This window comes from Vanacampus margaritifer, chromosome 5 (genome assembly GCF_051991255.1).
Source record: "Vanacampus margaritifer isolate UIUO_Vmar chromosome 5, RoL_Vmar_1.0, whole genome shotgun sequence".
Taxonomy (NCBI): domain Eukaryota; kingdom Metazoa; phylum Chordata; class Actinopteri; order Syngnathiformes; family Syngnathidae; genus Vanacampus; species Vanacampus margaritifer.
The window spans coordinates 21557071-21579773 of NC_135436.1; the positions used below are offsets into that span (position 1 = coordinate 21557071).

Consider the following 22703-nt stretch of genomic DNA (forward strand, 5'->3'; position numbering starts at 1 on the left):
ACCTCTTTAGGTGCTTTAAAGAGAGTAATTTTTTGAAAATGGCACAATTGTGGCAATGGTGGATTGAGGGAAGTGGATGTGTAAAAAAAAATATACAGTATATATTTGGCACATTGAGAAACATTTACCTTTTTAAGTTAAAATAAATAAATATATAAAATATCCAACCATTTTCTCAACCGCTTAGTCCTCACAAGGGTCGCGGGGGTTGCTGGAGCCTATCCCAGCTGGCTTTGGGCAGTAGGCGGGGTACACCCCGAACTGGTTGCCAGCCAATCGCAGTAAATATATAAATATAAGCAAACAAGCCTTCTGTTTTAATTCTTCTTAGTAAGTCACAATGAACCATAATTGGTGAGATATTTTTAGAACAGTGGTCCTTGGGGCTAACTAGTACCTACTGGCACCATATTTTTGTGTTGTTGTTATATTTTTGGCCATTTAGATGTTTACATTGTCAGTAGTCTTAGCCCTGTCAGTATCCAGTGGCCTAAACCTAACTTCGTGTAGACAAAAGCCAAACATGTATAGAAAAATATACACTCATGTTTGCGCAAGCACAGCATTGAGTTAAACAAAGGACATCCTTTTTGAGCTAAGTGCAATGGAGTATAAACCGTTGGACAGCAGGAATATACAGCTACTGTACGCATGTGGTGTTTACCGCTAAGTTTTGACTGCAGCGACGTCCATCTGCCAATCGGGAAGCATTCCTGCGTCAGTCCGCAATCACCACAAATGCTCCTACTGCGGCGGTTATTTTCGACAGCTTTTACCACCACGTGACCTTTAGCAAAGTGTCTTTCCGGCAATGGTGTTGCGAGCTGCAAGCCTGCTCGACATTTCATCGTCACACACAAAGCAAAGCAACAGAGCAGGGCTTATCCATTGTTGACTCCTTGGAGCCAGAGAGTCACTCAGAGAGGATTAATTGAATAATCTCTTTGCATACTTTATCATCAGAAGTCCACATCCTCTTTTAAACCGTCTCCTTTCCTCCTTTTCTAGGAAATTATACAAAGCTGAGAAGCTGCCATCCCATTCTTTTGAGATTGACTATGAGGACGTGGACAAGGATGAGGTTGGTAATGGCCTTTTCAAAGTGAATGCATTAATGTGCCGGGAACATCCTGGCTTTATATGATGCTAAAATCAGTTTATCCTGGAGCCATCAAGCTGTTAAAATATACTCCCATCGAGAAGTGAGCTCATCATTGTTTACGCACATCATTTGACAAATGGCCCAGTCCAGGATGTCTCCTTCTCGTCTATTGATCTCCAGGACGAGAGGATGTACTTTATGTGTGGGCGTGTTTGTCTTTTGCAGGACACCACCTCCCTGTCCTCGTCCAAAGGAGGAGGGGGAGGGGGAGGAGGTGGGGGAGGAATCGGTGTGTTTCGGTCGGGCTGGCTCTACAAGGGCAACTTTAACAGCACCGTCAACAATAGCATCACTGTTCGGGTGAGGACGCACACTTGGCATGTACTTTTGCATGGTCTTTTTGTTGTTATTCATTGTCAACATCCCTTGCAGTGCGCCCAAAATGAAAAATTTATAAATAAGTAAATAAATAAATGAATGAAAGTGAAAATAAAAACGGATGAAAAAAATAATTCAAAAATTAAATGCCAAAAAATATCAATGGAGTAAATATATATACATAGATAAACAAACTAATAAACAAGCAAACAAATACATAAATATTGTAAATAAATAGAAGTAAAAATAAATAAATAAATAAAAAACAAGATTCAGAAAATAAATATAAATATAAAAATAAATGTGGAAATAAATACTGCTAAAATACTCTGTTTGGTGGGTTTTTTTTGGGGGGGGGAGCAGCTGTATCTGCATTTAAGAATGAGTCAGTAAAAGGGGATGAATTGTGGAGGCAAAAACAAATACAAAAGACCGGGAGCTCTTAAGTCATTATAAAATCTTGTCAATAAAATACCATCAAAGCTCTTTCGAGATAACTTCAACATACTTCCTTGATACCGATTGCTAATACAAAAATATGCCCATTTCAGGGAAAAGTATTAGGGATGAATTTGTATTGCATGAATAGCGAACTGCAGATAGGCAGGGCTTCACAGTACTGTTCACCGCACAGTCTTGTATTGAAATTTCTCATCGTCGCACAGTCCTTCAAGAGGAGATACTTCCAACTGACTCAGCTGACCGACAACTCCTACATCATGAACTTCTACAAAGACGAGAAAATCTCCAAGGAACCCAAAGGCTGCATATTCCTCGACTCCTGTACCGGTGTGGTGCAGGTATGCTCCAAATCTTACTAATTGATGCTTCAATGCGATGTGTATTTTAAAGGGGAAGTCAACCACAAACATTTCTTGATAATATGTTATATGTGACTTCACTATTCTAAACATGACATTCTGATTAATATTAAATTTGTGAACTATGAGTTATGCAGAAAAATCAAGCCGTTTCTCACCATCTGAGGGGGCGGCCATTTTGCCACTTGCTGTTGACTGAAGATGACAGAAGATTACAGCTCACCTGTTTTCTGAAGCTGAGCTGTGATTAGTTGTTACCTGAGACCTCAGCAACTATTTTCACTCGACAGCAAGTGGCAAAATGGCCGCCTTCTTTTGCTGCTTAACTCACATTCCACTAACGCAATATTAACAAGAATACCGTATTTAGACTAGTGGGGCTGCATAAAACATATTATTGTCAAAAACGATTTTTTGGGGTCTACTTCCCCTTTAATGATATTAAATGGTCCACCTAGAATAACCGCTTAAGGAAGCACGCCTTTGAGCTGAAGATGAACGAGGTCACATACTTCGTGCTGGCCGCGGAGAGTGAGCAGGACATGGAGGAGTGGATCAGCACCTTGACGCGCATCTTGCAGATCACGCCGCACGACGGGCCGGCTCCGGATCGCAAGAGTCTGGATCTCTCTGACCATCGCCAAGGTGGGAATTGTAAACACTGATGTCATCAACTCCCATGAGTCACTCGTCTTTTAGCCTATAAATTAGGTTGTGAGCGTACATCATTATTCTCTGCGTGGAAAAAAATGCTGCATGGCCATAAAGATGACATTACAGTAGACGTTTGACCGTTTTATAATCCATGAATGCCACAACATTCAGAGTCATATTTAATCCTGAGTTTGATATATGCATCTCTTTTTGTGCTTAGTGTGCTGCTGGAGCTGTTATACAGAATTCAAATGCTTCATGATGCTGTGTTTGTTATTCCTCCAGATGTGTTTGACATGTCACTGAGCGATGGTTGCTTACAGGAGAACGAAGATACTACGGAAAACGGCATCAATCCCGAGCTAGCTAAGGTTGATTCTTTTTTTCCCCTCCTAACAATATCACTTCTTCTTATTTGTATTATGCCCCAAAATCATTTTTAAGGAGATAGAATGTATTGTATTGTAGTATATGATTAGAATTTTTAATTGATATTTACAGAGGAATATTAGGGCTGCTCTGAAAATGAACATTTTATCAAACCATTAGAAAATAATTGTAACAAGAATCAAAATCATTATTTCATTATTTTTTTGCTAATGTAATAATAATAATAATAATAATAATAAGGATTTTAATTCATTAAAACATTTGTTCTTATAAAAATGCAACTTGTAGTCTGTGAGGCATAGCATTATTTTCTTTATTTCCATTACATCATGACTTTTTTTCATGTAAAAATATAACTTTATTTGTGCAACATGACTACCTTTCTTCTCACACTACTATGACTTTATTCCCATTAATTAACATTCATTGTTGTAAGATGGCACTTTATTAGTGCTATATTACTTTATTTTATTACCGTTACTGTACATTATCTTCTTACATAAATATGATTTTTTATTTCCATAGCTTTACATTTTTGGGTGATACTGACTTTATTGCCAAAATATATATATATTTTTTTATTATAATTTTTTTCCGATCAATATTACTTTTTTTCTCACAATGTTGTTTCTTCTTTAAGTAAAAAGCTCGGAAATTTCAAAATCTTCGCCTATTGTGGTCCTCACTGATACTTTTAGCCGTGGTCAAACAAAACAGCTGAGATCTGTTTATAATCTTGGTGTTTATGCTACAATGGTTGCATGAATTTAACAATCTCCTCACAACTTTAAGTAAACAATCCACCAACAAGGATAGGAAATGAAGTCATGCAAACATGACAACTAACAGCAAAATAAATCCACAAATTATTGCTTGAATCTCAACTAATTGCTACGTCCTTGAAATTATCATAATCGTTTCTATTTTCAAGGAAAGCAATCTGCAATCGAATGCTCACGGTGCAGACTTTAGAAGCGCCTGCCTATTTCAAGCGAGCACAAGCCATGTGGTTTTTGGTTTTCCGTCATATAATTATCATATCTTGTCTCCTTTTGTGCAGTATATTTCAGAGACGGATGACGGAATTCGCTGCGCCCGGAGGGAGGAGAGGTTGAATCTCTTCTCGCTTGACCCTGACACTCCTGTATGTATCACTGTACCTGCGGTGTTCATATATTGCCGTTATTGAGAATAAGTACTTCCATGAGTTGCATGTGTGATGTGGATTTTAGGTGTACCTATTCTAATAGCCAGTAAGAAATCCGCAATCTGTCAACCACAGGTCCTGAGGAGCCCACGAGTGGAGCATTCATCGAGTGAAAACTCCACAGTGCGTCCTTTTGAGGAAAAATTAGGGAGAAGGTTCATGGTGACGTGTCGATCGCTCAACTTCATGCTGCAGGGCTGCATCAGTGAGAATGAAACGGGACCTGTCACAAATGTAAGGACCTTTTTTTACACATTCTTATTTATTCAATAAAGTGAGGGAAAGTGAGTGTATTCATTGTCAACATCCCTTGCAGTGCGCCCAAAATGAAAAATAAATAAATAAATAAGTAAATAAATAAAAACGAATGAAAAAAATAATTCAAAAATTAAATGCAAAAAATATCAATGGAATAAATATATATACATAGATAAACAAACTAATAAACAAACAAACAAAGAAATAAGTACTGTAAATAAATAGAAGTAAAAATAAATACAAAAATAAAAAACGAGATTCAAAAAATAAATATAAATAAATAAAAATAAATGTGGAAATAAATACTGCTAAAATACTCTGTTTGGTGTTTTTTAATTTTTTTTTCAGCAACCGTATCTGCATTTAAGAATGATTCAGTAGAAGGGGATGAATTGTGGAGGCAAAACCAAATACAGAAGACCGGGCGCTCTTAATTCATCATAAAATCTTGTCAATAAAATACCATCAAAACTCTTTCGAGATAACTTCAACATACTTCCTTGATACCGATTGCTAATACAAAAATATGCCCAGAGCCACAATTTTTTGTGTTCATTTCAGGGAATAGTATAAGGAATGAATTTGTATTGCATGAATAGCGAACTGCAGACAGGCAGGGCTTCACAGTACTGTTCACCGCACAGTCTTGTATTGAAATTTATCATCGTCGCACGGTCCTTCAAGAGGAGATACTTCCAACTGACTCAGCTGAACGATAACTCCTACATCATGAACTTCTACAAAGACGAGAAAATCTCCAAACGAAATGACACTTTTTTTTTTTTATGTCCCGTATGATCCACCAGATCGAGCCCTTCTTCGTGTCGTTATCACTGTTGGACATTCGAGATGGCAGAAAAGTTTCTGCTGACTTCCACGTGGACCTCAACCACGAGGCAGTGCGTCAGATGCTCGGAGGAAGTGCTTCTGGGGTTCAGGAGAACGGCGTGTGCGCTACCGGGGACAAGAAATCCGCAGAAAGTCCCAGCCTGGACCTTGAACACTGGCTGTGCTTTCCCAAACAGGTATCAACTAGAATGTGGCTCATTCAAAAACAGTCCTTAATCATTTGTCATTGTAGGCCATATTCTCCGTGACCAACCCTCACCCGGATATCGTGTTGGTGGCCAGAGTAGAGAAGGTGCTGATGGGAAATATTGCTTGCGGGACCGAGCCGTACATCAAAAACACAGACTCTAGCAAGGTAAGAAAGTGCTTTTTTATTCTAAATTTTGGCATCAAAATTTTCATATTTTAATGAAACTGTTGTTTGGTGTTTTCTTGCAACTGCAGTTCTATGCATATTTGTTTTTCATAATGGGCTTGTTCTAACATCATACTTTGTTCTCGCCACAACTCATCTGTTCAAACTGCCTGCAAGCACAAATTCAAATTTTGATAATAATAATAATAATAATACAAAAGTATTGTGACTGCTGCAGCAATTGTGAATGGGAAGAAACAGTACTATAACGGTTCCTTTTTTGTGGTAAGTCTTTCTACAAAATGTTGCCGGCCCACCATTTTGATTATACTGGTTCATCCCAGTGATTTTTGATGGGGTAAAGGTCTTCTACATCTAATTCATCCAAGCATGCCTTTATATGGAGTTTGCCTTGAACACTAGGAGATCCTTTTACAAAACTAGGAAGCACAGAAGATCCCTTAGACGTAATGAAAAAAAACAAGGGGTCTAGTACAAGCCTTGATTGCTTATTTAATTGATTTACATTGGCTTTCCAATACTCTGGTCCATATCATCAGCTCTAACTTGTATAATATTTCCTTGTGTGATGTGATCATGTCTGCAGATTGTCCAGAAGATTTTAAAATCCAACAAGCAGTTCTGCAGTAAACTAGGAAAGTACCGAATGCCATTTGCTTGGTCCGTCAGGTCAGTCCTAGATATAAGAACTCCTTGTACATTTCACGTATCAATGGCAACAATACACAACACCTGATTTTACTTCTGTTGGCGTCTTATTCCATTTGCGTGCGGCATAACAGCTAAATGCAGCTTCACCATGTTTGCTTTGAATACCAGCTTCAATTTGTTTAATGCTCTTCCCAGTTTAAACCTAAAATAAATAGATGACCTAACTTATGAAAGCCCACTAGTTTAATGTTGACACACAATGCCAAATGCCATAGACAGGTAAAAAAAATAAATAAAAATATTCTTAATTTTTTTAGTGAACACCCACTATTCGCAGGGGAGAGTGATCGAGCTGGCCTGCAAATAGCAAAAATCCACCTGTACTCTGAATGACAACAGAGCAGGGAATAATTAATAGGATAACTGGAAAAAATCAAATGAAATTAATAGTTATTTAAAAAAAAAAAAACACTGATAAACATTCGATATGCATTTTCAATGAAAAAATGGGAAAAAAATAAAATAAGGGGAAAAAAATAATGAATGTGAAACCGCGAGTATGCAAGGGTCCACTGAACTTTTATTACTGCAGTTTACTGAGTCACTTATTTGTGTAACTCTTCTCTGTGTATTATGCATTTTTGTATTATACTGCCCCCTGATGGCCAAGGCGTGTTCACCAGAAGGCACACAAAGTTAATACTCGAGAAATCATGATGCACATTTAAATATATATATACTGTACCATGCTATTTATTCATTAAGAAACTGAAACATTGATTTGAGAAACAAGTGCTTGCGTTATGAGCATGGTCACAAAACTAATTAAACCCGTCATCGGTCTATGTACACCAGGTCACTTTTCAAGGACAACCAGGGGGCACTCGACCGAGAGTCTCGTTTCTCGCCGCTTTTCAAACAAGAGAGCAACAAAATTTCCACAGAAGACCTGATTAAGCTTGTGTCCGAGTACAGAAGGTACACTTAACCATCACGGTCGGTCTTCTCCAAGACAACTTAAATTCTTACAACATTTTTATCTAATCAGGGCTGAGAAGACCAGCAAGCTGCAGACCATTCCAGGGACTCTGGACATCACAGTGGACTATGTTCCCCTGGAGCTTCCAAGTATGCTTGATTACTTAAGATCATTTTCCTCTCTTTTTGTAGCACCCATACTTCATGTGTCCAGGGATGTGATTTTTCCGCTAATTCGCGGAATTCCGCTTTTTTTATCCCCCCCCCCCCAAAAAAAAAATGCCGATTTTTTTATTTTTATTTTTTTATTATTTATTTATTTATTTTTTGTAGTTCATTGTGTATGCACATGACTCCGACAGATAACATCTTCTGCTATAACAAAGACATTTGTGGTATGCTCTAATATGAGTTACTTTTCATTTGGTCATGATACAATTATTTGTTCATGAAATTTGAACTCTTCAACATTATTTATGTGTTAACTTAGTAATCACTTTAGTTAGATATGATGATATTCTCAGTGATAGTTTTTAAAAGCAAAGGCAGTCCAATGTTTTTGAATGTGACTGATTTTGAGTTGACTAAAACTGCCATTTTATATGGGATAGTTCAATATACATTGAAAATTTATGCTGTTGTTTTGTCTATTTCTTTGTCATGTGAGTGCATTGAAAGTACTTAAAAACACGGAAAACCCATGAGCTCCGGGGGGCTTCGCTAGCTAGCCTAGCTGGGTGCCAGCGGCCCCCAGACCCCCGGCTAAATTTTCAGATAATTTCACTTTGGTCAAATCACATCCCTGTGTGTCGTATTTGTGCTTCTAGACTGCGTGACATCCTCCCACGTCCCCGTCAAGCCTTTTGAGGATCTCTGCAAACAGCAGCCCACGGTAGAGGTGGAGGAGTTCATCCAGGACACTACCAAGTTCACTCAGCCATACCGCGTCTACAGGAACCACATCTACGTTTACCCCAAGCATCTCAAATATGACAGCCAGAAAAGCTTCGCCAAGGTAAAGCAGTTGTCATCACGCTAACAATTTGTCTGGTCTCAATCCTTGGAGTTCCCTTCACGTTAGTGACAAGGGAAATGTGGAAACTGTGAGTTTTACTGATTAAATGATTAACAATGACAATCATTCAAGATTTCATGACCTGATATGTTTCTCATAGGTGATTTTTTATGACTACAAAAATTATGAATCGATTAGCAAAATTTTTTATAAATGATTTGAATAATCATATAGTAGTCGAGTTATCGATTACTATTTTGTCACTGTTATGCAATGTCATAAAATACACCCACAAAGTTACTTGCGGACCACTTCTCTGTTTTTTGGGGAACACCAGTGGGCCGCAGACCACATTTTGAAAAACACTGTTTTTAGAAAAGAGAAGTTTCTGACTGTCAGTTTGCTTCAAACTAGGGGTGTCAAAATTAGTGCTTAACGGAACTTTTTTTTTTAACACGCAATTAATGACCGCCCTTTATTTTGAAAGCCTGTACTGGGGGAATTCCAGTCACAACGCAGTAGACACGTCCCCGTCAAAATTTAGCTGTGATACATTTAATAATAATGCATATATTTGTGGAGACTGAGGTCAAGTTGTATTTTACAATTTTTAAAATGTGCAGAATTTCACAAGTTACTTAATGTTAAAGATTAGATAGCTCTTAATATGGAAAGAAAAATGCACTGAGCTGTCACCAATGTTTTACAAATGCAATTATGCCATCTAGTGGCAGAAAATTACCTCAACACAAATCAATATCACACTCTTTTTTTTACAGTACAGTACATCTTTTTAATTTTAACTCAATTTTATGAATTATTATGAAATTACTGTATCAATGACTTAAAGATGCAGCCATACTTCTATTAGTTTAACATTTTTTCCACTTTTTTTGTGAACGTTTAGAACAGATAAAAATTTGCGATTAATCGTTAACTATTGAAGTCAAGCAATTTAATCGCCTTTGTTCAAACAATATGTTGCCAGCTGAAACATTTGAACATCTGCATTATGCACTGGAAGCCTCTCACCTATTTAGTTTAGTTCTATCCAGGTGGTGACTTGTCTTCTTCCAAGCAGTTTATTAGCCCATGATGAACGTTACAGTGCTCTTTTTGTACCCAGGCTCGTAATCTTACCGTCTATGTGGAATTCCGCAACTCAGATGAAGAACCTGCCAAACCTTTAAAGGTAACACGGTCTCCCAAATAATTACACTTTTTTTTAAAAAAGTGAACTGAACACTGTTTTATTTGTGTCCAGTGCATTTATGGCAAGCCGGGGGGTTCGTTGTTCACCTCAGCAGCCTGTTCCACTGTCTTGCATCACTCTCAAAACCCGGATTTCTATGATGAGGTGAGCTCATTGCATGGAAATTGATCACACTTTCAGCATGAACACATAACATTTTTTTTTTTTTTTTAATGCCAACGCAGGTGAAGATGGAGCTCCCTACCCAACTTCATGAAAAGCACCATTTGCTTTTCTCATTTTACCATGTCACATGTGACATCAATGCTAAGACGAACGCTAAGAGGAAAGAAGCACTGGAGACCCCCGGTGAGCTTCATTAGCATGTAGCGCATCGAAGTCACAGTGTTGTTATTTTTACTATAATGCATCCTTTTTTAGTGGGTTACTCTTGGCTGCCTCTCCTGAAAGAAGGCCGTCTGTCATCTCAGGAGTTCAACATCTCTGTCTCCAGCAACCTGCCTCCTGGTTACCTGGCCATCAAAGAAGCCAACAATGCCAAGGTCTGTGGGAAGATTATTGGACATTTGAATATTGACTCTCAGAGATGTACAATGTCACCAATCCGTATCCATGCACTTATTATTGGAAAACTTTGAACTTAAGTGATCCCCTTATGTCTTCTCTGTTTTCTTTCTTGACAGAATGGAGCTGATGTAAAATGGGTCGATGGTGCCAAGGCCATCTTCAAAGTGTCAACTAATGTGGTGTCAACTGTGTACACTCAGGTAGGCCTAATATGTTAGTATCTCACTGGCATATGACTGGCCCAATGTCTTTTTGAGCCAAACTGAGCCACTTTGACCATCTCTTCTCTTTATATAATGCTTTTGAGTTGGAAATTTACAGTGCAAGTTCTAGATACTTAAAATGGAATGAGTCCAACTTCTAACTTGGAACAATTTCTCCTGGATTCCTCTCCTGCTGGCGCCAGGACCCCCACCTGAACCGCTTCTTCCAGCAGTGCCAGAAAAGAGAGCTGGACCTCTCGCTACCTCCTACCTCCAACTTTCTCAACTGCCTGAAGGTTAGAGGAAAAACTGTTTTGCATCTAATCAGTGTATCATTAGTGTGTCCAACTTCATTTTCCTTTCCTCGTCTGAGCGGTTTATGAGCTTTATTTAATTTATCCTCCCTCGTTCTTGTCTGCCTCCTCCTCCTCCTCCTCCTCCACGTTTTCCACCCTCTCCCAGGGTCTCCTCAGTATGGAGAGAATCCCAGTGATCATCAGATTTCTGCCGGTGCTTTTCAACCAGCTCTTCAAGGTCCTGACTCAGAATGACAATGATGAGGTCACTACTGCCACCACCAGGTAAACATTGCCACTGCGGGCTTTCTGACGGCTGCATTTACAGTCGGTGACAGACTTAAGTGGAGTATGCACACGATTTGTAATATCTTTTTTTTTTTTTTTTCTTTCTTTTTTAGAGCTCAGTATTGTTCATTCGATTTGACATCATCATTGCTCTCCTTTTTTTAAAAAAACAAAACAAACAAATCAATTAAAAAAATTTAATAAATGTTTTTTTTTTTTAAATATATATACATATATATACATATACACACATATATATATATATATATATATATATATATATATATATATATATATATATATATATATATATATTTTTTTTTTTTTTTTTGGTATGTGGGTTGGACGCGATTTGTAATATCTTACTGATGAGGGGGAAAAAAAGTTGTGCTTATTGCTCTTATTTTGTGTGGTGCACTTGAGTGACTGATACAGCACATCACACATGCACACGATACATATAGACATCTGAGTGAAAAGGTGCACAGGACAATAAAATGACTAGCTAACCCTTTTTCTTTGTCATTGCTGCTATTTTAGTTTGAGCTTTTTTTAATACAATATTGTTCGTTTTTATACATTATTGTAGGATTTTTTTTTTCATATCGCCAACCTCCCCTCAATATCATGACAATTATCGTATTGAGATTCATGTCGTGGTAATATCATATCGTGACATTTGGATATCCTTAGCGTTGAACACACACACATTGATTTGTGATTGTAAATGTTGAATAGGTGTAACATCTACACTTGTTGGTCCTGACCGTTTTCCGAACAGATCGAAGAAAAAAATAATAATCTTGACACACACTATCTATGAAAATCATTCAGGATTTAATCTTCCACAATTATTTGACAAGGAATTATCAGGAAAATTTTGGCCTGATTATTGGTATGTGTATACCCAGCTTTAGATGGAGAATGAAAAATTATGGTCATCTAGCAGATGCGCAATGTAGATGGACAAAATCGGTCAGATTCTTTTTTCCCCCCTTGTTGCTAGGCAGAATTGAATCAGTGCAATTATTTGTGCACCATATGCTCAGGGATGGGATTTTTCCACAAATTCGCGGAATTCCGCTTTTTTTATCTCTATTATCTATTATTATCTCTATTAAAATCTGATTTTTTTTTTTTTTTTAGTAGTAGTTCATTGTGTATGCACATGACTCCGACAGATAACATCTTCTGCTATAACAAAGACATTTGTGGTATGCTCTAATATGAGTTACTTTTCATTTGGTCATGATGCAATTATTTGTTCATGAAATTTGAACTCTTCCAACATTATTTATGTGTTAACTTAGTAATCACATTAGTTAGATATGATGATATTCTCAGTGATAGTTTTTAAAAGCAAAGGCAGTCCAATGTTTTTGAATGTGGCTGATTTTGAGTTGACTAAAACTGCCATTTTATATGGGATAGTTCAATATACATTGAAAATTTATGCTGTTGTTTTGTCTATTTCTTTGTCATGTGAGTGCATTGAAAATACTTAAAAACACGGAAAACCCATGAGCTCCGGGGGGCTTCGCCCCCCTTGTCCCCCCACCAGTGCACTGCCCTGGACCTAGCTGGGTACCAGCGGCCCCCAGACCCCCGGCTAAATTTTCAGATAATTTCACTTTGGTCAAATCACATCCCTGTATGCTGACTGAGTTTTGCTTCAAATCATGATGTTGCAATTGAATCGCTGGTCTGTGTTCAATATAAAATACCATCTGTTGAGGCAATATTTTTTTCCAGAGTGCTGGTCCACATTGTTTCCAAGTGCCACGAGGAAAACCTTGATCACTATCTGCACTCATATATTAAGGTATGCTTCACACTCGCCTGTGGTGATGCATTTAATGATCCTTGGGAGCAGGTGTGCCTCACACGTGGAGATCACTTGATGATTACGATAGCGGAGCGACTTCACAGACATTTTGATTTGCAGAAGGGAAAAAAACACGCGCAGAAAAAGGGACTTTATGTGTTTGCACGTGTAGATATTTGTGTGTAGGAGCTGGCAGTAGTGCGCCGGCGGCCACGCGCCCAAAGAAGCACGCAAACGCGCATGCAGAGAAAGCGGAGGAGGAAGAAGAGAAGCTAATTGAGTAGGACTTTGAGCCGTCTCAATGGCAAACACAAGGCCTGTTTGTTTTGAGTTGGTGGGGGAGAAACATCAGAAAGAGAATTAGCGCGGCGTGCAAGAGGAACCACAAGGGCTGTTTCATGTTAGCCGCAATGTCGTAAAAATGCTGCGGAACTTGGAAGCGCTTGTGGCAGAGACGAATGGCGGGAGGGCTCGCGGCACTAAATGGAAGTGTAGTTGCCGTGGTAACACATTGGCACGACATTCGCTTCTCTGCGTGTGTCCTCTAGAAAGGATGGAGAGGGTTGTAATTCACTGTAGCATGAATGGAGTGAGCCGCTATTCACGGGGGAATGCTATACTGTTCTCAAATCACCTTCCTGAATGACTTAAGTGAGCTCGCATGCATTTGATTTTTCTGCCTGAAATGTCCTGTCCCTAATTTTTATCACCAATCGCGTTTGTGTCTGTCTTCATTTTGTAGTATGTGTTCAAGTCAGAGGCCCACGGCTTCAGGACCGTGCATGAGGAGTTGGCCAAAGGCATGACCTTTGACCTGCAGAGCAACGAGCAAACAGCAGTTAAGAATGTCTTGAAGGTTAGTCTTTCATAGCTTGATCAAGTGTTTAATTGCACAATTGTTCGAAATAAAATTAGATGTAAAGACTATAATTTTTTATTTTATTTTATTATTATTTTATTTTATTTTTTATTTTTTATTTTTTCAGGAGAGCTCAGTATTGTTCATTCGATTTGACATCATCATTGCTCTCCTTTTTTAAAAAAAAACAAACAAACAAATCAATTAAAAAAAATTTAATACGTTTTTTTTTTTTTTTAAATATATATACATATATATATACATACACACATATATATATATATATATATATATATATATATATATATATTTTTTTTTGTATGTGGGTGAGTATGTGTATGTGTGTGTGTGTGCGTGCGTGCGTGCGAGCGTGTGTGTATTCATCAGTTCACCTAAAGCCCATTAAAAAAAATCCCATACTAATAATATAATATAATAATAAATTGCCAAATGCAGAAACATCAATGTAAGTTATCACGATGTAGTGGCTCTCGCTAACAGACAGAATTAAGTAACCGGAATTAGGTTAAAAAATTCTATATACGTAGACCATGTTTCTATAAATTTTGATATTTGGTTTTTATTTGAGGCAGATATTTTTTCCATTAAAATGTGATTTATGAGGAGGTTAGACCATTGGTCGATATTCAGAGTTTGTTTATTTTTCCAGTTAACAAGAATTGTTTTTTTAGCGATAGTAAGGGCGACAAGTGTAGATTGAAATTGTTTATGTGGTAAGTCAGTTGTTGTTAGGTCACCTAGCAAACACAAGTTTGGAGATAAAGGTATCCTACAGTCCAAAATAGCGGAAAGTTTTTCTAAGACTTTAGTCCAGAAATACATAACCGGAGTACATAACCATAAAGCATGAACATAAGTGTCTGTAGTGTTTTGTAAGCATTGGAGACAAATGTCGGATTCTGAGAGTCCCATTTTCTTCATCATATATTGAGTAATGTATGTTCTGTGAATAATTTTATATTGGATAAGTTGTAAATTTGTGTGTTTTGTCATTTTAAATGCGTTTTCACAAACTTGAATCCAAAAGTCAGGTTCCGGTGCTATAGACAAGTGTAATGACTATAATGATGACATCTCTTTTCAGTTCTCCTGGTTCTTCTTTGAACTCATTGTAAAGTCCATGGCCCAAAATTTGGTTGACGGAGACAAAGTAAAGGTAAGCCGGCGAACTGATGCGACACCCTGACGGACGAGCGTTCAGTGCTCAGTGATATTCCGTCTCTTCACGCCAGCTCCCCAGGCCGCAGCGTTTCCCCTCATCCTACCAGAGCCGCGTGGAGACGCTAGTGGAAAAGGTGTCAGAGCACATTTTCTGGAAGTACAAAGACCTGGCGGAGGAGTCGCGTAGTGCCAACTCAGCTGTGGCAGCTTTTGTCAAGGTGGGATTTTACTTGATTCATCCGTTTTCTATAGTGAGTAAAGTTGAAAAGGCATTTCCATTAAAGGGGAAGTCAACCTTTAACATTTCTTGACAATAATATCTTTAATGTGACCTCACTAGTCTAAACATGGCATTCTGATTAAGCAAAATCCAGCCATATTTATTCATCTTAGGGGGTGGCCATTTTGCCACTTGCTGTTGACTGAAGATGACATCACAGTTGCTCAGCGCTCAGGCAACGATCAATCACAGCTCACCTGTTTTCTGAAGATGAGCTGTGATTGGTTGCTACCTGAGATCAGAGCAAATGTGATGTCATTTTCGCTCGATAGCAAGTGGCAAAATGGCCGCCGTCTGATATTGATAAAAACTGCTGGATTTTGCTGCTTAACTCGTATTCCACTAATGCAATATAAACCAGAATACCATATTTAGACTAGTGGAGCTGCATAGAACATATATTGAACTATTTCTATTAGTTTAACAATTTTTCCACTCTTGTTAACAAGAGTATGAAAACCTATAAATGTTTTTATTGTACATTTAGAATAGAAATAAATGTATGATTAATCGTGAGTTAACTATTGAAGTCATACGATTAATTACAATAAGAAATTTTTATCGCCTGATGCGATTAAAGAAAAGAAAAGATAATTAAAAATTAGGAGCGTCAGGCGATTACATTTTTTTTTAAGTAATTAATTGCATGACTTCACGAGTTAACTCACGATTAATCACAAATTTTATATCTGTTCTAAATGTACAATAAAAAAGTTAGGTTTTAATACTTTTGTCAACAAAAGTGGGAAAACATGTTAAACTAATAGAAATAGTTCAAATGGATATTTGACGTCTATAACCGTCAATGGCAGTGAATGAGTTAAAAAGAAAAAAAGCTAAAACTCATACTAAAACGGTAAAAATAAACTAAATAAAATAATTTTCTTCACTAATAAAAAGATAGCATAATTATTGAAGTCATACGATTAATTACAATAAGAATTTTTTATCGCCTGATGCGATTAAAGAAAAGAAAAGATGATTAAAAATTAGGAGCGTCAGGCGATTACATTTTTTTTAAAAGTAATTAATTGCATGACTTCACGAGTTAACTCACGATTAATCACAAATTTTATATCTGTTCTAAATGTACAATAAAAAAAAATTGGTTTTAATACTCTTGTCAACAAAAGTGGGAAAACATGTTAAACTAATAGAAATAGTTCAAATGGATATTTGACGTCTATAACCGTCAATGGCAGTGAATGAGTTAAAAAGAAAAAAAGCTAAAACTCATACTAAAACGGTAAAAATAAACTAAATGAAATCATTTTCTTCACTAATAAAAAGGTAGCATAATTATTGAAGTCATACGATTAATTACAATAAGAATTTTTTATCGCCTGATGCGATTAAAGAAAAGAAAAGATGATTAAAAATTAGGAGCATCAGGCGATTACATTTTTATTTTAAAAGTAATTAATTGCATGACTTCACGAGTTAACTCACGATTAATCACAAATTTTATATCTGTTCTAAATGTACAATAAAAAAAATTAGGTTTTAATACTCTTGTCAACAAAAGTGGGAAAACATGTTAAACTAATAGAAATAGTTAATAATTTGACGTCTATAACCGTCAATGGCAGTGAATGAGTTAAAAAAAAAAAGAAGCTAAAACTCATACTAAAACGGTAAAAATAAACTAAATAAAATAATTTTCTTCACTAATAAAAAGGTAGCATAATTGCTCAAAAAAACGTCAAGACGAAATAAAAATGTGTAATGAAACATCCATTCAAACTCTGGCCATGATAAGAAGTTCAGATACATTAGATACACTTGCGTGATCTGTAGAGCTGGAAATATGAGCATTTCTATACTGCTTTGATATTAACTCTTATTAGATTTTGTGTGTGTTCCACTTTGTGACTACATGGTGCTGTGTCCCCGCAGCGTTGCTTCACTCTGATGGACCGAGGTTTCACCTTCAAATTAATCAGCAACTACATCAACATGATCACTGCGACCGACAGCAAGGTAGACACCCTGACAGTGAATCGCGAAAGAAAAACCACAACAACGTTCTCTTCGTGCTATGTACGTCATCTTGACGTTTTCCAGGTGCTGTGCGAACTGAAGTTTGAGTTCCTGAGAGAGGTGTGTAACCACGAGCACTACATCCCCCTCAGCCTCCCCCTGCCCTCCGCTCGCATCACAGGTAATAGACGGCGCCATTTTCCATCCGTGTTAACGATCACGCCCTCACTGCCATTTGTCTGTTATGGTAACAAGTTGTCTTTTTTTTTTTTTTTCATACCCCGTCACCACTTTCTGGTTTGTTCATGTTTGTGTTCATGTCAGACCATGCATCCCCAGAGCCACAAAGCACTCATGGTAAATATGTGCACTCTTGTTTGTGTGTCCAAAACATAGAAAATACATCAGGGGAAGCATAGTTTATTTTTTATCATGGAATCCCTAATGAAAAAGCAAACGTGTGCTATATTGCAGCCTCAGTGCCAGAGTACAACCTGACCGGAGAGTTCTGCAGGAAGCACTTTCTGACGGGCCTGTTATTACGAGAACTGGGGCTGGCCTTGCAGGACGAGCAGGACCTCAGGCACCTGGCTTTGGCCACTCTCAAGACTCTCATGGCCAAACACTCGCTGGATGCTCGCTACGCCACCAAGGTAGACAAAACATGTCTCGTCTACAGAGCAGATACATTGCTCGGTAAAAAGTATTTGGCTAGACCATTTGGACACATTTATGCTTCTAACCTTGTGAGAATTTTTTTTCTAATCGACAACTAGTCTGTACCCCAATATAGAAAGTAAGGTCCATCAAGTCTGATGGTTTTGAGAAGAACCAGAACTGAAATTGTGAGCCAGGCTTTCTCTCTGGTGCAACATTAGTGACTTTTGACCACATGACTGCCATTCTGATCGTGCCACTCCCACACACTTCCCAGACTCGCATCTCCATTTCAGTAATGTGTTAGTAAGGTAATGGCCTGCTGTCCAAATACTTTTGTCCACATTGTCGATGTCCAAATAGATTTGTGTTCTGACTTAGCTCTTAAAAGTTCTAAAGTGTATTTTGTAAGGACTTGCTGTGGCTCGAATCGACTATGCACCGTCTGCTTGAAAGTTAGCATCATGTCAATAAATACAGTTAAAGTCAACTTTAAACATTTCTTGACAATAATATGTTATATGTGACCTCACTAGTCAAAATATGACCATCTGATTAATATTACATTTGTGGAATATGAGTTATGAAGCAAAATCCAGCCGTTTTTAATCCATCTCAGGGGGCGGCCATTTTGCCACTTGCTGTCGACTGAAGATGACATCACAGTTGCTTAGGGCTCAGACAACAACCAATCACAGCTGCCTTCTGATATTGATTTAAAAAACTGCTGGATTTTGCTGCTTAACTCATATTCCACTAACACAATATTAACCAGAATACCCATTATTTAAACTAGTGTCAATAATTTTTGGGGGGTTGACTTTATCTCTATCAAATCAAGCTACATCGATCGTTCTTGAATATGTAATTTCTCAGTTAATTGTCTTGAAAGCAGTGAATTACCGAGCAAGGTTCATCATTTGGACTAAATGTGAACTCTAATCAATTGAAATCCAATTACATGGGACATTTGTTGCAGGTGCAAATTGTAGTACCGTGGAGTAGACAATTGCTCCGCTGTTTCTGATTATGGGCTTCCAAAAATCATAAAAATATAACTATTAGCAATCATCATTTTGGAACAAATTGGACAGTACTGTGAAAAACCTTTAGGCCACTACTAGCTTGTTTTATGAGCTTTTTTTTTTTTTTTTTTTTTTGCAGTAGTCAATATGACATGGACTAATAGGACATAGCAGGTTTTCATGAGCAAATACACAAAACTTTGAGGAGGAATTGTGCAATTGTTCATTACATCCTTTTTGATAAGTATCTAGATATTGGTGTTGTTGTTTTGTTTGTTTTACTATGCGAGTCAACAGTTATTAAAGGAATACGTGACTCATTGAGCCTTTTTCAGCTGTAAAAAGTATTAATTCGATAACTTTTTCATGTATACTTAATACCTATAAAAACTTTTTTTTCCCCACTTGCTGTCAACTGAAGATGACATCACATGTGCTGAGAAAGTAGGTAACAACCAATAATGGCTCAGCTTGCTGACCAAACCCAAAACAGGTGAAAAATTTAAAAAATAATAAAAAAAGTTATCAAATTAATTATTGACAAAATATGAACTTTTTACTGTTGAAAATGGCTCAATGAGTCAATTATCCCTTTAACTCTTTGACTGCCAAAAACGTTAAATAACGTTTAGTAAAATTCTATGGAGGAGTGCCAAAGACGTTAAAAGACGTTTGTTTCAAAACAGAGGTGAAACTAACCATTTTCTATTGTTGATTACTGAAAAACGGAATAAGGTAGACACAAACTTTTTTTTCTGATGAAAGATGAGAGTCCAATCTTTCATTTGGTAGTATGTGTGTTTCCATAGTCCAAACACATAATTTTCTATGGACCTTGAAAGATCAGTCAAAATGCTTAAAATCGGCTGGCACCCACGGCATCCCTTTTCTGAAAACGTCTGGCAGTCAAAGAGTTGAAGGAAGTCTGCGCTCTACTTAAATGGCATTCCAGTTTTTATGATCTGAACTGATGCAATGGTGGGCTAAGATTTTTGTACAGTATGTGTTTGTGTTCTTATTATCATTCTTTCCAGGAGAAGCAGGCAAGAATCGCTTCACTTTACCTGCCTCTGTATGGTCTGATTCTGGACAACATGCCTCGCTTCTTCCTCAGGGACTTTTTCCCCATTTACTTGACCGCTAGTGATCAGGTAAAGTGCACTAGCAAAATCGAATAGCGAGCTGTGAGCCGGTTCACTTACATTCAGCCCCCTGCTGACTCGCAGGGCTCTCGAGACGACCTCAGCGTCGGCGGAGGCGTGGCCGGAGGGACGCTCCCTGTTACTCGCCACGGCAACTCTGTGGATGCCTCCTTCTCTAAAGAGGTGCTCAACTCCATCACAGGTAGTGTGTGCATCGACATTTTCTTGGGAGAAAAAAAAAAAGTGTGATTGAGGTCACTGACGCCCCCTCGTCTTCCCTGCACTAGCTTTCTCGTCTTTGGTGGTTGCTACGGGCAACCAGGCCGACTCTCGGGGCTCCCTGATCAGTGTGGACTCCAACCCCAGCAACAGTGACAGGAACAGTGAGAAGATGGATGGATGTGAGAAGGTGAGAATTGCTTGTTGTGAGGCTTTTCAGTAAAGGTTCAGTTTGGATGTGTGATTTATTACACTAAAAAAACTCATTCAACTGCACATAGTTATTTAACCAGTCAACTGGTCAGCAATTTTGTTGTCAATATCCACTTTTGTCCACACTGCGCCATGACATTTTGGCATGAGATTGCGTCGAGTGTGTTTTATTGAAGCATTAATGGCAAAAAGCCAACCTGCTTAACTCTTTGACTGCCAGACGTTTTCAGAAAAGGGATGCCGTGGGTGCCAGCCGATTTAAGCATTTTGACTGATCTTTCAAGGTCCACAGAAAATGATGTGTTTGGACTATGGAAACACACATACTACCAAATGATAGATGAAGATTGGATTCTCATCTTTCATCAGAAAAAAAAAGTTTGTTTCTACCTTATTCCGTTTTTCAGTAATCAACAATAGAAAATGGTTAGTTTCACCTCTGTTTTGGAAAAAAAAACGTCTTTTAACGTCCTTGGCACCCCTCCATAGGATTTTACTAAACGTTATTTAACGTTTTTGGCAGTCAAAGAGTTAATGTGCCCTCCCGTTTATCAGGATGATGCAGTGCGCTTCTGCACCACTGCAAACTTCAAACGCAACATTTAACATCGTGTTGAATCAGTACACCATGTAGGCTGCAGTGTAAAAAAATATATATCTTCCTTGATTTACACCTTTTATCTCGACACCATGATACAGGTAACAACCAATCACAGCTCAGCTTCAGAAAACAAGTGAGCTGTGATTGGTCGTTGCCTGAGCCCTGAGCAACATTGATGTCATCGTCAGTCGACAGCAAGTGGCAAAATGGCCGCCCCCTCAGATGGATAAAAATGGCTGGATTTTGCTTCATAACTCACATTCCACAAATGTAATATGAATGAATCTGAATGTCATGTTTAGACTAGTGAGGTCACATATAACATATTATTGTCAAGACTTTTTTGTGGGGTTCACTTCCCCTTTAAAGTGCACTCTTACAGACTGCTATTTTTCCTTATTAAAAAAAACAAACCAAAATTTTTCAGTTCGCTCGGCCCCAGTCGCTCATCGGCTACGGGTCTCGCTGTGACAAGCTGGACCAGGCCGAGACACGCAGCCTCCTCATGTGCTTCCTGCACATCATGAAAACCATATCTGAAGGTAAGAAGGAAAGACCAAGTGCTGAGTATTCATCAAACAATTCAGTCTAAGACTAAAGAGTTTTGGAGCCGCAGTGAAAATAAAATTCTGTTTTTGTCTTATGTGTCTTAAATACTTTGTGTTTGTATTTGTATTGCATTAAAAGCCTGACTATTGTTTATATACGTGTGATTATAGTAGCATAACCATGTTTCAGTTTTATTTGCCTTGTGTTGTTTTTTTTGTTTTTTTTCAGATGTACTTGTTTCCTACTGGCACCGGGCCATCCACCAGGAGATTTTGGACTTCTTTAAAATTTTAGAGTAAGCGCTTCTCTTTCTACATCATAGCGCACACTCGGGGATTTTAACAAGAGTTGGATCATGAAGGCGTATACTTTTAAAAATCCATACTTTTGCGTTTCCAATAAATCAAATGATGAGATACGATATGAACAGAGTCCCTGCGCAAGGATGATTTATTTCAGAGAATTCTCCGGTCACAGCAATACTGAACATCACGTATGAGGTGGAATTTCAGAGTGCCCATGTGCCCCCTCCCTTGGGAAAGGGGCATTTTATAGTATCGAGTTTTGGAAGTAAAACGCCCCTTCTCCTCCTACTAAGAATGAGTAGAACAGATTGGTTCTCACACAATATGTTACATAATATTATTTTCGTACACAGACTGCACCTGTGTTCATTCTTTTTAGACAAAATATACTCTCAGGGTACCTCTCGTACTTCTTCCCATAACAAAATCTCACAAACCAGTTGAACTCGACAGCTCCTAATGTAGTATAGTTGTAGGAGTGCGCGCTCCCTCTCTTGAACAGAATGTGTTTTCGCACAGAACACTGAGAAGGAACTTCTAGACCAAACAATGTGTACCAGCTTAGGTTAAGGTCAAATTATACTGAGTTCAACACTATTTTACCTACTTCACATCTATAA

The 22703-nt window shown here is 37.9% G+C and overlaps 1 protein-coding gene across 4 annotated transcripts in view; it reads left to right on the forward strand.

The window, feature by feature from the left end:
* The window catches only part of dock10 (dedicator of cytokinesis 10), a 47679-nt gene that overhangs the window by 10917 nt on the left and 14059 nt on the right, over positions 1–22703 (forward strand). For all 4 annotated transcript variants that reach the window (XM_077565600.1, XM_077565597.1, XM_077565598.1 and 1 more), the window contains exons 5-37: positions 1009–1081; positions 1328–1462; positions 2146–2280; positions 2760–2946; positions 3241–3326; positions 4406–4489; positions 4628–4786; positions 5617–5835; positions 5892–6014; positions 6622–6704; positions 7542–7664; positions 7735–7814; positions 8492–8679; positions 9806–9871; positions 9944–10036; positions 10117–10240; positions 10313–10434; positions 10576–10659; positions 10866–10958; positions 11125–11243; positions 12999–13068; positions 13814–13927; positions 15036–15107; positions 15184–15330; positions 17289–17372; positions 17457–17553; positions 17697–17729; positions 17847–18025; positions 20089–20205; positions 20281–20398; positions 20484–20605; positions 21657–21771; positions 22007–22073. In XM_077565600.1, the coding sequence (XP_077421726.1) occupies positions 1009–1081; positions 1328–1462; positions 2146–2280; positions 2760–2946; positions 3241–3326; positions 4406–4489; positions 4628–4786; positions 5617–5835; positions 5892–6014; positions 6622–6704; positions 7542–7664; positions 7735–7814; positions 8492–8679; positions 9806–9871; positions 9944–10036; positions 10117–10240; positions 10313–10434; positions 10576–10659; positions 10866–10958; positions 11125–11243; positions 12999–13068; positions 13814–13927; positions 15036–15107; positions 15184–15330; positions 17289–17372; positions 17457–17553; positions 17697–17729; positions 17847–18025; positions 20089–20205; positions 20281–20398; positions 20484–20605; positions 21657–21771; positions 22007–22073 (3711 nt within the window). The remainder of the gene's footprint in view (positions 1–1008; positions 1082–1327; positions 1463–2145; positions 2281–2759; positions 2947–3240; positions 3327–4405; positions 4490–4627; positions 4787–5616; positions 5836–5891; positions 6015–6621; positions 6705–7541; positions 7665–7734; positions 7815–8491; positions 8680–9805; positions 9872–9943; positions 10037–10116; positions 10241–10312; positions 10435–10575; positions 10660–10865; positions 10959–11124; positions 11244–12998; positions 13069–13813; positions 13928–15035; positions 15108–15183; positions 15331–17288; positions 17373–17456; positions 17554–17696; positions 17730–17846; positions 18026–20088; positions 20206–20280; positions 20399–20483; positions 20606–21656; positions 21772–22006; positions 22074–22703) is intronic.